The sequence below is a fragment of the Panthera pardus genome, unplaced genomic scaffold (assembly GCF_024362965.1).
Source record: "Panthera pardus isolate Hobbes unplaced genomic scaffold, ASM2436296v1 HiC_scaffold_6, whole genome shotgun sequence".
NCBI lineage: Eukaryota > Metazoa > Chordata > Mammalia > Carnivora > Felidae > Panthera > Panthera pardus.
This window is the reverse complement of record NW_026526991.1, coordinates 95,418,385-95,433,301: the sequence shown is the minus strand read 5'-3', so window position 1 is coordinate 95,433,301 and position 14,917 is coordinate 95,418,385. Positions and strand designations below refer to the sequence as shown.

Genomic DNA, 14,917 nt, shown 5'->3' with positions numbered 1-14,917 from the left:
AATTCAAAACAATAGATATGTAACAGGTCACTTTTGATTATTTGGGAAAAAGGGTCATATTCATGCATGGTAACTAAATAAATTTAAAGAAAATATACATTAAATCAAGGAAATCGGTAAAGCAAAATCAAGGCTATCATTTTTTCAATTATTTTGGCACCCTCACCTAAATATTTTTTCTCATATCCTAAAAAGGAAGTGAGTCAGCTTTCTTTAGTCTTTCCAATGAATTTGTTCCATCCAAAACCCAGAAACTGGAAACAAACTAATGATATCCATACTGCAGCACTTGCATTTATGCAACTAATATTCAAGAAGATACCAAAAAATTAAAGTTCTGGGCTCAGAATCTGATTCACGTCTGCATAAAATAGTTTTGTATCTTTACATATTTCTGAACACAAGTAATTTGAGGTTTAAATTTTTAGACTTATTTTTCAACTTGTATAATCAACTCTCCCCAAAAACAAGTTGCAGGAGTATATCAAAGGTAAAAATTAATAGTCTTTAAATGGAACTAAAAAGCAAAGTTTGAAATGTTTTTGGTCGTGCAGTCCAAGGGAACATACTATGTGTGTATGAGCAGTGACTCACCCCTTACTGTGTCGGCTGGGCACTGAACACTACTGCTATAATCCCTGTAAAATTTTAGAATACTTTCTTGCTTTTATATTATTTTTCCAAGTTTTTCACATTAACCTCAGAGCAGCCCCACAGTATAGGCTGTTTATAGATGTAAAGAGGCCAAAGCAATAAAAGAAATGTGAATGATCTAATTTCTTCAACTCCATCACATGGCAGGGCTAGAACTAGAACCTAATCCCTAGCTAAGTACTTTTTCAACTAAACTAGTAAGGTGCTAGTTTTGAGACATTCTGAATACTGGAACTAGAAAAGCACTCCACATGCCAACTCTCATCAAATACCTGAAGACAGACATTTACTCACCAGTCTGTCAGCTGATGGTTGACTTGGTAGCAATGCATGAACGTGCTTTTCTGAAAATTAAAGTTAGTCTTGGGCTTTGTTTGCATTTGTACTTGTCAGCTGACAGGCACGTGCACACAAGAAGCAAAAGCAACTGTGAGACAAATGTCACAGTTGCTAGCAGCCAAATAAACTGTGGAGTCCTTAGTCCCAATTATTAAATTTATCTGTGTGGTAACTAATGCTTAGAGTTAAGATCACCGTAATGCAACCACAACATGTCAGCACAGAGAAGCTATCTTTGCTCTGGCCTTCTAACGAGATGGAGACTAGGTAATAATGGAATTAATGTGATTTCAAGGATCTATTTTTAATTACAGGTATGGTAAATATGTTTGTATGTTCACACTGTTAACTTCTGCTTTTAAAAGTAGAATTATTCTTCAAATTTCAGATTTCTTAGCTGTTGGCTTTTTAAAACTTGCTACATCATGTAACCTACCTTTGAAAAACGTCATGTTGTAAAGAAATGTTTTTTTAATCGAAAACAGTTTACCATCTCATATCAAAGTTTCTCTAAGCTTTTAACAATGATCAAACTAATTGTCCACTTTGAACTGATGAATATTCTAAAATGGGACTTTTTAAAATGCAGCTATTTCTTAGTACACGGCATTATTTCAGTGGGTTTTAGATCTGATTTAACTTCAGAGAGGGTAAAGCAAAATGCAAACGATACCTTTAAAAAGGCTGTTTATTAGCATACAATGGGATCGGTAATATTTTAATTACTAGTCCATCTCACCAATCTTCCTTTACCTAATGTTAATAATGGCAAAAGTAAAATATAGCTAATAATTAGTTCTAAATCAGTGAAATCTCAACTAATGGGTTTTAAAATAAAGCCTACCTATGGTTTAGTTACCAGATTCCTAGTAAGCATTATTTAAGACATCAAAAATACAATCCATAATGAGGCTATGGGCAACACAGTTGCAAAGAATGCATACATAAAAGCTGTTTACCCTTCAGCAGGGTCCAGTGCAAGAGCTCTGGGACTATCTAGGTCTTTCCAAACCAAAACTTGTCGGTGCTGCCCATCCAACTTTGACACCTCAATTCGATTCGTTCCTGTGTCTGCCCAGTACAAGTTCTTCCCAAGCCAGTCTACTGCCATGCCTTCTGGATAATCTAAGCCAAATTCCACCACATGTTCCAGTGCACTGCCATTCATGAAGGCTCTGCTGATGGTCTGCAAGAATGAGATTAACAACAAAATCACATGGCTTAAGTATAAAACACTATCAAGAAAGAAGAGTTCTGGTTTTCGTTGGGTGCGAGGATCCAGAAGCATAGTTTCTTAATACAATTCATGTATTTTACAAGCACAGAAAAAGCCTGATGTCAATCTCTAATAAATGCAACTGTGACCTCGAGTTTTAGTATCAAGCCGAGGAGAAATTTTTGTAATTATTAAGGACCAAAAATTTACTCAAGTAAGACAGTGGAATGACTTTGCTTTTAAAATCTATTAGTAATCAAGTGAAAAAAATATGGCTAGAATGCTGTAGACTTGTAATTGGTAGTCAACTTCCTGAAGGCTCCTGAGAGTATGCCATGTCATTGTGTCAATCTGCAAAGATCTCAACAACCTTATACATCATAAAATGTACATAACCATTATCAGATTATTACCACTGCAGCTCTGAGTTCCCAAAATTTCAAGCCATTATTCAAGCCATTAATAATGGCTGCTACTTCTTGGCAAGTACTACCTTAAGTGTACACATGTTTACACATATTTTCTCATTTAATCCTCAAAATAGCCCTGCAAGATAGGCATTATCTCTATTTTCAAGATGAGGAAAACTTAGAAGGCCATACAATACAAGCCAAAATATACTTATTTTACTTCATTTATTCATTCATTCAAGTTAAAGATTTTATTGAACACAATTAGAATCCAATTCTGGCTCCAATACCCCGTGATTTTTGCATATTAAACAAATTTTACACAAATTATATGAAATAGGCCCAAAACAATCTAGAAGAAGGAAAGATTATTCTCCAGATTTTCTGTTCAGGAGCTCCTCCCTCTTATTGACTTAGTAGTGCTTTTCAATATTTATTTTAGGAAAAAGAAAATAAAGGTATATTCTAACTCATAATTGGCATTTTCTACCTCAGCCAGACTACGGAATTGTGTTTAAAATAAGTCAAGTCTCTATAACTCATTTAGATGGGACTTCAACTGCTTACTCTTTAATTGCAGAAAATGTCACTCATTATCCTCAAATGGAATAAAGCAGAGGTAGATTATGTCTTGCAGATTTAGAACACTCAAGCAAAGTATCCTGTATTTTAAAAAAGCACTTAATTAAATACGGAATGGACCTTCTCCTTCCTTTAAAAAGTTAAGGGCTTTTGTTGAATTCTGCCTATTAAACAACAAGGGAGAGTGATCACAGCATGAAGACTCAAATTTTAGAACCTCTCCCTTTTAGTCTTTGGTTTTAACATTTCAATTCTTTTAAGCTAACCTTGAGTGATATATCGGTCCAGTAAATTCGGTTGTCTGTCACATCAAAATCCAAAGCAGAAGCTTCTTTGACACCAGTGAGAGGAATGGCCACGTTATTATTGTTAGTTTCCAGAGAAATTCGCCTGATATCTGCTCTCCGTGAAAACAAAAGGAAAGCCTCTGGGACAATGCAAGTCTTCATGTCACTGATGAGTTCAAAGCCAATGGGGCAGGCACAACGAAGGCCCTGAGGCCTATATAGGCAAAGATGGCTACATCCCCCATTTTCCTCTGCACAAGGGTTGGAACCTAAAAAATATGTTAATTATAAAAGGATACAGAAAGACACACACATTGACACAATCAGCATATTTTCACTTTAAAATGACTAGGCATGTGGTTCACAAAGACCTATGATTCTATCTGCTCCAAAATATAGTTTCAATCCTAATGTCATAAATACCATGAAGATTAATAGGGAATAAAAAGCCAGGGGCAGTGATGCAGGCCTGTATTCCCACCTACTCAGGAGGCTGAGGCAGGCGGGAATGCTTGAGCCCAGGAGTTCTGCATTGTAGTGCATGCACTTTGCTAGGCCAGCCCTCCACACTAAGTTAGCTTCAACGTGGTGCCCTCCCGGGCACGGGATACCACCAGACTACCTAAGGACTGTGCACTGGCCCAAGTCGGAAACGGGACAGGTCAAAACCCCCTGCTAATCAACTGGAAATAAAGGTATGCAAATACTTTCCTTTGTACCCACAGTAAGCTTTAAAATAAGTTACATTATTCATACAATAGGACAGAATTCTTTTAATGAAGCAGGTGTGTGTGCATGTGTGTGTGTGTATATATTTAGCCCTTCAAGTAAAACTATGTAGCCAGAGTACTAAGCCAACATTCAAAAGGCCCATTTCTTGTTAAAAAAAAAAAAAAAAAAAAGAATTAACAGATAATTTCATATTCCCTCAAAACACCAAAAATTTACACTGCTGCTTGATAAACCACTATCTCTAACTTGTCTCATCCTTGGCATCCATCTCTGAAGGAATTTTTTAATTACTTACCAATGATTCGATGAACATTTGTGGCCTTTAGGCCCATGAGATCAGGAAGTTGATCTATGATGATCTCCCTCTCTGCGCTTCGTTTGTGTACTCTTTCGATGCTACGCCTCTGCCAGTCAGTCCAGTAAACATAGTCACCCAACAGAGTAAACCCAAATATGTGAGGAATTTTGTCTTCCACCAGTACTCGTCTCCCAGTGCCATCAATATTCATAACCTTCAAGTTTAAGTTTAAAGACAAGAGGAAAAGATGTGTACTTATTCTTCGAATGTATATAAAATGACAAATCCAACTGCCTGTTGTATCAAAACTGAAGTCATCTTAGTTATTTTTATTACAATGTTTTCACAAAATAACATGCTAATTTAACAAGAATGATTTAAAATACTCAGTATAAGCTCATATTTTCCCTCTATTTCTCTATCTCTTATTACTCTTCCTTCTAAAAATTCTGGCAATATTAGCCTTAGTATGTATCTCTTTTATTAAGTGCCTTTTAAAAATTAAAAATACAGTATCATTACCTTAAATTTGCTTTTACATTTGTTTTTACATTATAATGTACCTTCATACACATTATTTTATTATATATTTTGTTTTATAACATACTTTATTTTTCCTGAGAGTTTTGTCTGTTTTACATTTATAAGGAAACAGAGATTCACAGAAGATCACATAGCTGAAAACAATATGTCTTGTTTAGGACTCCTTCCGCTTATTATACTTTTTTATTTTATGGTTTTGTTTGAAAATTTTTTGAAAGCCCAAGATAAGGGCTCTCAGAACATCTCTCAGTCTCTTAAGATTATAATTATAAATGTATCTGGAGTTTACAACACTCTCTGCAACTAAGTTTCCAGGAACTGGGATGTACCTACTGTCTCCAACTACCCCATTTAGCAACATTATTAAATTCATTCTGAAACTCTCATAAACTCAACAATTTCTGTACAAGTGGCAAAGGCATCTTTTCTGTCCCTGACATTCCAGCAACATGTACTCATCTTCTGTTCTGAAAGATGGAGTCAGTCTTCTAAAGCAAAAACTTGGAAGTCCCCAACTGAAACCATTTCTACCATTAAGTGGCCTGTGTGCCAGGCAAACTGGACTTCAGAAATGTTATTCTGGTACTAAAATCATGTACACACATGCAAACAGTATCTTCCCTACCCTCCTACAAACAGTATTATGATTTATGCAAGAATTAATTTTTTTATCCATAAAATTAGTAGGAAATAGTACATATAAGTCAATACTGTGATTGCCTAAATGGAATGACAACCAGATGTTATCTTTATATCTCCTCTCTAAAATTTAAAAACTCTTGCTGACCTTCCAAGAACAGCCAAACCTTGAAAACAAAGTACTTAAAAAATTGAGTGAGCAAAACTGTGCTATATCCTTGCATTTTCATGGGTAAATATCAATAAATATTTCATTTATATCTGACAGAAGAGATGATAACTAAATGTTTGTGTGTTCATATCAGATACAATAGGACTTCCATTAAGCCAACTGTTTAAATCTTTATTTAATCTTTGTTTAAAAAGAGTATTTTTAAAAACATAGTTTATTTCTTTTATATTTATTTTTGAGAGAGAGAGAGAGAGAGGCACAGAGTGCAAGCGGGGGAGGAGGAGAGAGAGAGGGAGACACAGAATCTGAAGCAGGCTCCAGGCTCCGAGCTGCCGGCACAGAGCCTGATGCGGGGCTCGAATTCACGAACCATGAGATCATGACCTGAGCCGGAGTCGGATGCTCAACCAACTGATCCACCCAGGCGCCCCAAAAAACATAGTTTAAAAGAATACTATCCTAATTCCTACATTAAATATTGCTTAAAGTTAATCATTTCTCCTTAATCTGAGACATCACTCTTGACATTTTACATTCATATTTTCTTGCAACAGATGATTCCTGGATATGCTTTATGATGTTTGTATCTTAAGATTACTTTGGTATTTAAGAGCAAAAGGACTAAGTAGAGAAAAAGGGTCCATAATTTGTTTACGTATCTAACTAGAATGTGACCTCCAGAATAGCAGGAACCTAATTCATCCATTTACGTGCCTGCCACATCTACTGTTAAAGAGTCTGACAAAGAACTCAATAAATATTTGTTAAATAATTTTTAAAAAGAGATAGGTTTCCTAAGACACTCACTCAAGAAACCTTCCTAAAAATGGAAATGAAAATTTAACCATTATTATCCTCAGATTCTACAGTTTAGCCATTTGAATGAAAGGTATTCTTGCCCAAATTTTAAATCCATGTAAAAAATTTAAATCCACGTAAGAAAAAAATGCACACTACTCCCTACTTTTGGAGAATGGATACATTCCTGAACCCTCCCTAAAAGCAGAGCTCCAAGAAAGAATTTCTGGCCCCCCTGTATTATTGGAAACTGTGATCGGAGAGAAAAATCTTTCCTTTATAAGATGTGTAACAGAAACATCTTTATTCTAGGTAGGGAAAGTTTATTTTTTAAAACTCTGTACTTTTATTTTACCTCCATCCCGAGGTACTCTCCTCCAGAGATTATCTCTTGACTCTAGCATCATCTTCTACCCTTTCATGAGAACTTCCTTTTAGTACTATTTCCTTCCTTCCCAAGGATCTTCGATATCTCCCTCTTCATAGGATCCTTTTTTCTGCCTTTATCACAACACAATTTCTTCCAACTTAGAAAGACACTGTTTAACAGTTGAATGATTCTGTTTTTACTGCCACATTCTTTGAATATGATCTGTAACAGCTGCCTCCATCTCTTAAGATTCATTCCCTTACTCTGCTGACTTCCAATCTCTGACTCAGATGAAATAAGTCTACTGAAAATGGTCAGTGACTACCTCCTTGCTTTCCTCAGTTCTTGTGATCTTTTGCCTTATTTATTTATTTATTTTTTAATTTGATACTCTTAACCACCCACTGAAACTATGCACTGGATTTTCATGGCACAGTATGACCTTTTCCCTTTTTCTATAGCCAAAAAGGCTTTTTATCTCTTCATTTTTACTGGTTCTCCCTTCCTTTTTCAGACCTGGTTGGATATTTTCCAAGGTTTCCTGAGTTCTCCTCTGCAAATCACCTTTTAAAGACCATCAAATCTTGCAGCTTCTGTTATCTTATGTAAAAATAAATACACAAAAAATAAATATGTAAAGTTCTAGTCTAAGGTCTCATCAGTTTCTACTGCAGTATTTCCAACTGCATCTCCTGGAAAATGTACCACTACGTCATCTAAAATGTCATATACTTAACAGCGAACTTATGTTCTCTTGTTAGGGGGAGTTCACCATCCAATCGAAGAGTTTCCAACACACAATGCCAAACAGTATGCACTGTACCACCCTAAAATACTACTTCCTCACAAGTTTATGGTATATTAAACCGTCTGACTTGATTTTCTTCCTAGTTTCAGTATGATCTTAAATCAATTACTCTGCATTATCTTACATTTAATAAACTAACACTAATTTTGCTGTACTATGCCCAAATACTGACCTTCCTGTTAAGATTTGTTTCCTCATCTAAAGGCACATACTAAATGCCTAGTATCGAACTTCTTCATAAAAATAAAATTTACGGGCACCTGGCTGGCTCAGTTGGTTAGCATCCAACTTCAGCTCAGGTCATGATTTCACGATGGTTCAGGGGTTTGTGAGTTCAACCAGTGTCAGGCTCGCTGCTGACAGCTCAGAGCCTGGAGCCCGTTTCAGATTCTGTGTCTCCCTCTCTCTCTGCCCCTCCACGGCTCATGCTCTCTCTCCCTCTGTCTCAAAAATAAATAAACATTAAAAAATGAAATGAAATGAAATGAAATGAAATGAAATAAAATTTAAATTTCTCCTCCAAAAACATTACAGGATCAACCAACTCTTTCTTTCAGTTGTGTTAGCCTACAACATTTCTGTTCATTCTAATAAGTGAACAACTTAAAAGATGGCTGCATAAGTATGAATTTGGATAACAGGCAAAAAACGGAACTGAAAATCACAGTGGGAAAAATAACAAAATCACAACTCCAAAAGATGCTTTTAGTTTACACAATTAAGCGTCTTCTATTTAGCGGTGACTCTTCATTCTGCTCTCTAAAAATCTCTCATGATTGGCAAACAATGTTCTGGCACAACTAGACAGACTTAGATTTCGAATATAAGTTCTATCACTCACTGGGTACCCTTAGGCAATTTCTCACCGTAAAACAGGAAGAGAACTTGTAACACTGAATTATTTAAGAATGAAATAAAATAATGTTAAATACGTAGCACAGTATCAGATGTGTAGATGCCCTGCAGATGTTGGTTCTTGCCTTTTAAAATTATTTCAATAAATACCTTAGTACCTCTTAGTAAATAGTTACATTTAAATGGCTGTAACTAATTGATTAAAATGTAGTGCTTCAAAATAAAAACTGATACATTAATATAAAAGAATACGTGGAAATTGAAGACCAAAACAACCACACTGTCTAGCAGAAGAATAAAACAACAGAATAAAACAGAAGAATAAAAACAACAGAAATAAAACAGAAGAATAAAAACAATACAGACCTTTCTATATCCTGGCAACTAGTGGAAAACTACAGGGCTGCAGCCTTATTCCCATTTCCAACCCCCAATTTGTATTGTTTGCTTATGCCACTTAGATGTACATAACTAAAACAGCAGATAAAAAGGAGTGAACAGTTTGACAATTCGATCACAAATATTTTTGCTGCTGTACCGGACCCTTGCTCCACTCCCCCAGCCCCAAATCAAACATTAACAAACACATCTAATGAAGGCAAATCGCCGTGAAAGACCTCATGAGGAATGCTAAGAAGTTTATTACAGGGCCTCTTGTAGCTAAGGGATTACAATTTAGTTGAGGAGGTAAACTGTATTTACATTAAAACCATACACATATATTCCTCTCTGGCCTATATCTTATCAAGAAGTATAGGAAATAGAGGAGCTCAAATCCATCTTGAAGAATTAGAAGAATTTTGACAAACAGAAAAAGGGTTTTTCAGAATAAAAGTAACACATGTTAAGACACAGTCAAGGATGCCTTGTGTGAGTGACTTTGAAACAAATGCTTTGAGGCAGAGAGAACACAAAAGGGACTCAAAGGAGACAACATTAGGCAGATAGATACCATCCTATGGCAGGGATGAGACTTCAGGATGAGACCTATAGAAAACAAGATACTTCTGAGGGCACTTTAAAGGAGAGTGATAGGACAAAATTCTGTTTTGGGAGGACCTCATTTACCTCTGTTACTGTGTTCAGATTGTGCTGAAAATAATCATCTTAAATACAGAATTAGGGTTAATAAAATATTTTCAATTACTGTGGGATGGTAATAGAGGTCCAAATCCCTTATCTGAGGCTTAGGGCCAGCCATATTTCAGACTTCAGATTTACTGTGAAATTGAGAAAGGTGAACACGACACACATGGCATATCACCTCTGCCTGGCTTCAGGGAGCACTTGGTTGCCAAACACATTAATATTTTTGCAGCAAAATACATATATATTCCCACAAAAAAGGATAAATAAAGACTACAGATAGTCTTACATTGCTTCAAGTCAGGTGTTCCACCAAATGAATTAACGGAAATAAGTTGGTTTTGAGAGCTTTTTCGATTTCAGAATTACACATAAGGGATTATAGATTAGAAATGCTTTGGTCTAGGCCCTTGTCCAAACTGGTGTTTGGATCAGTGTTAATGCTGCTTTAAGTGCAAGCCAGGGTCTCAGGAAGAAGAAAAAAGGAGCAAAGAACATATGTAAAATAAAAGGTTTTTAGCAACATCTGTCAGAACAACAACAACAAATGGTAATGAAGGTCTTACAAAGATCTTTAGCACAGTGGCCAGGAACTCAAATACAGTTTTCCTAAAAGCCACAACTAAGGATTTTGTAGCTTTACCCACTAGAGCATTAGTCCCTTTTAGCTAATCCTTTTTCTTTCACTTTAACAGCAAAAATCAGAAGTTCCCCGCCCCCAGGGGTAGAGGGGAAGGAGGTAAATAAAGTGCACATTAAAGCTAGATACATCACATCTATTTCCACCTAAACCATGTAATTAAGATGTGCTAAAGATTTTTAAACGAAATTTTAGAAGCACATTGTTTCCCTTAATTCCCTATGTTTCTTGTAGTTTTTATAAGAGGACTGGGTCTAGAATAATACTGCCCAAGAGAAATATTTAAGCCCCACAGGTGAATCATGCATTGTAATTTTAAATTTTCTAGTAGCCAGATTCTAAGAAGTAAAAAGAAACAGGTAAAATTAACTTTAATACTGTATTTTATCTAATCCAATATATCCAAAATATTTTTATTTCAACACGTAATCAAAACTTAAAAATTTATTACTGAGGGGCACCTGGGTGGCTCAGTTGGTTAAGCATCTGACTTTGGCTCAGGTCATGATTTCATGGTTCCAACCTGTGTCAGGCAGGCTCTGTGCTGACAGTTCGAAGCCTGGAGCCTACTTCGAATTCGGGGTCTCCCTCTCTCTCTCTTTCTGCCCCTCCCCCACTCACATTCTGTCTCTCTCAGTAAAGGCTCAGTAAAGCCACAACAGTGAAATGTCTTCCATTTGGTCTTTAGTAAAGACTCAGTAAAGCCAGTAGGCTCAGTAAAGCCACAACAATGAAATGTCTTCCATTTGGTCTTTACTTCCTCTTCAGCTATACTATACTTAAATCCTAACATAGGTTAAAATTATTTCAAAAAATGATTTCTGATGAAAAAAATTTAATAGAATTCTACTTTTTTTCCCCAGCTTTTATCACATTTCCAAGTCCACATTTCAAAGAACTAGCTGAGACTTGTGAGAGCAAGGACAAAGGCCTGATTCTTTGATTTCTTTTAGGTTATCCCAATATTTAAGTTTAATAAGATAATCCATATCTGCCATCTCCTTGGCTCTCCCACTAAGAGTATTCTAGATTGACCATGTACTAATAATAATGGTTAAAGATGGTGGTTCATGAGAATCTCTGCTTTATGTCTGATATTTTTCATAATTAAAAAATAAAGAAGGGAGGAAAGATAAGGTGTAAGTCCAAGCGTACTTGAATAATAATAATAATAATAATAATAATAATAATAATAGCTGTCATTAACAAATGCTGTTATCACTTTTGTTGCTGATATGATGTGGAAACCAATTATAAGAATCCCCTGAAGAGATTAAGGGATTAAGAGATTAAGCTTAAACAAAATCTGATTGTGAGACTTTACTTTACATCTAAAGAACCATATATTTCTCTTTATACAGAGTCCAATGATTACTTTCTGAAATCTGTTTCTTTGCATTACTTTTGCAGAGATGACACTTCCATTAGAAAATGACATCTCCCATGGGGCGCCTGGGTGGCTCAGTTGGTTAGGCAACCAACTTCGGCTCAGGTCATGATCTCACAGTTCATGAGTTCGAGACCCGCATCGGGCTCTGTGCTGACGGCTCGGAGCCTGGAGCCTTCTTCGGATTCTGTGTCTTCCCCCCTCTCTCTACCCCTTCCCTTCTCACGCTCTGTATCTCTCTGTCTCGCAATAATAAATAAATGTTAAAAAAAAAAAGAAAGAAAGAAAATGACATCTCCCCTAAATACTGTGCTTTTTACCAGCTACACAATCTCTACTGGACAGAAGCAACACAGTGAAACAAGAACATACTGCTTCATCTCAAAGAAAATCACTATTATATTTCTCATACCCAACAAGTTACAGTTTGGGGCAGGTTACTAGGTTTGTAAATATGGTTTTAAGCTTCTTATGTTTAAAATAACAACACAAATCCTGGTTAAAGCTTGCTTGTACATTCTGAACCCAGAACAAATGAACCATTTTAAGTGATTCCAAAAGATTACCCTTATGCTTTCAAGGTGGAGCCAACACTAATTAAATCTGGCAACTCTTGACGGTGTGCTTCACTGTATTACCTCAGAGTGGTTTAATTCGTTACACTGAAATTGGGCTTCTGTCACTTCTAAAATCTACCTCCAAATCTGAACCAGAGTCTCTAGTGGTTTCAACTGCTTCAACCACATTGTGGTAGGGATTTAACTATTCTGAGGCATTCCCAAATATTACAAACCGCAATGAGAATATAGACTACAACAGGAAACAGATGTGGGTTAACCAGAATAGCTCCACAGAAAGGAGGTAATAGCAAACCTTCTGTAGGTATCACATCTGTTTTCTTGAGCAGTTTCAACAGCTTATTAAATGTCAAGACCGGATTACCCATAAATTGGGAACACAGCCAGTCTATTACCAAAGTTGTTGCTATGCAACTCCACTTGACTAGACACGTTCAAGAGATAGATGACAACAGGACAACCAGGTACCCATCATAAAATGAGCTAGAGTGGGAACATTATGACATCCTAAAAGAGAAATTTAAATTATGTTCACAATGAACCATTCCTCTTCTAATGTTCCAGCCAATGTCCAAAACAAGTAGTGAATTAAAATTTATATATAAAGAGACAATATACCTCATTGGAGGTTCACTGATAATAGGGTATAAAACAGAATTTCACAGAAGTGGTATTTAAAAAAAAAAATGGAATACATATCTGTGGAAGTAACAGTTCAATCATGCAGATGCTCACTGGGAGAAATGCCTTGAATCTAGTAGGGGAAGTAAAGAGATGTCATGTACCTGTGTAAGAGAGCGTAAGGGCAATTACAGTGTTGCATTAAAGCCTTTTAACCTAGTTTAAGATTTATGTCTCGGTAAATACAAGTGATTTAAAAAAAATTTTTTTTAACGTTTATTCATTTTTGAGAGACAGAGAACGAGTGGGGAAGGGGAAGAGAGAGGGAGACACAAAATCTGAAGCAGGCTCCAGGCTCCGAGCTGTCAGCACAGAGACTGACGCGGGGCTCGAACTCACGAACTGTGAGATCATGACCTGAGCCGAAGTCGGATGCTCAGGTGCCCCAATACAAGTGATTTTTAAAGTGAAAAGAGAAAATATCATAGTTTCATTACATAATTTTATTTTTTCAAGGAGTCATGTTTAGAATATTAAACATTTGCAGTTAGTATGCTCTTATAGAGAGCTAAGAATTGCTACTGTGGCCAAAGCTTTCTAAAGCCAAAATTACTCAGGAAAACTAAAAAATTGAAAACAGATTTTCAGTTGAAGGCATTATTATGATCAACACAATACCACCTTGGTCAATTCTATCAATTGCTTCATGAGACACTTTTAAGAGTCCCACTGTCCTAGGGCCTTCCAAAAACCCTAGCGCAGAAAACATTAGCATGTTAACAAGGGAAAACTGTTCTCTTTCCTCTCATTCTTTTCAAGCACAACTAAAATAAATTCTATTTGGAGTCTGAGTAGAAATAATAATCAATACCTTATTATTGAAAGGCAAATTACTCCAGTATCAATGAGCATGCCTTATGTCCAGATATTGTTTTTTCATTTTATCTTAATTTTTTAAAGTTTCTTTTTTTAAGTAATCTTTACACCCAACATGGAGCTCGAACTCATGACCCCAAGATCAAGAGTTGCATGCTCTTCCAACTGAACCAGCCGGGCGCCCCCCAGATACTGGTTTTTAAATACTACCCTTCATTAAAAAGAACCATGGTTCTTTGGAATAATAGTTGATTCTAGGGCTGAGGCAAGAGAAATATAAGATAAAGCTGAATATCTGTTCTTCCAAAAAAGGCTTTAAAATTATAGGGGTTGCTTGAAAAATTAAAAATAGAATCACTATATGATCCAGCAATCCCACTTCTGGGTATATATCTAAAAGAACTAAAACAGGATCTCAGAGATGTTTGCAATCCATGTTCACTGCAGCGTTATTCATAATAGCCAAAAGGTTGAACTAACCTAAATATCCACTGATGGATGAATGGGTAAAGAAAATGTGGTGCATACATAAAATACTATTCAGCCTTTAAAAATAAGGGAGTCTTGTTATATGCTACAAAACAGATGAACTGTGAGGACATTATGCTAAGGGAAATAAGCCAGTAACAACAAGGCAATACTGTATTATTCCACTTATTCCACTAGATGATTCCACTTTAGGTATCAAAAGAAGTCAAACTCTTAGAGAAAGGCAAGTTAAAATGGTGGTTGCCAGGCCAGGGGGAGGGGGGAAAAGGAAGCTATTTGGAAGAATTTCAGTTCTGCAAAATGAAAAAGTTCTAGAGATCTTGTTGTACAACAGCCTGCATAAATAATTAGCACTACTATACTCTCTGCTTAAAAATGGTTAAAATGGCAGATTTTATATTAAGCGTTTTTGTTTTGTTTTGTTTTGTTTTTTACCACAATTTAAAAAGAAGAGAAGGACGCTCATGAAAAGGACACAGGAATCAGCTTGAAGGTGCTCCTAATGCCAATTCTGGGATTTTTGCAACAATTTAATGA

General features: G+C 36.0%; 1 protein-coding gene across 2 annotated transcripts in view; it reads right to left on the bottom strand.

Moving 5' to 3' along the window:
- LRP6 (LDL receptor related protein 6) overlaps positions 1-14,917 on the bottom strand; it is a 177,932-nt gene that overhangs the window by 45,463 nt on the left and 117,552 nt on the right. For both annotated transcript variants that reach the window (XR_008419569.1, XM_053895297.1), the window contains exons 8-10: positions 4,516-4,732; positions 3,468-3,757; positions 1,953-2,179 (exon numbers count right to left, since the gene is read on the bottom strand). Coding sequence is in view for 1 of the 2 variants with exons in the window: in XM_053895297.1 (XP_053751272.1) it covers positions 1,953-2,179; positions 3,468-3,757; positions 4,516-4,732 (734 nt within the window). In the remaining variant the exon portion in view is untranslated. The remainder of the gene's footprint in view (positions 1-1,952; positions 2,180-3,467; positions 3,758-4,515; positions 4,733-14,917) is intronic.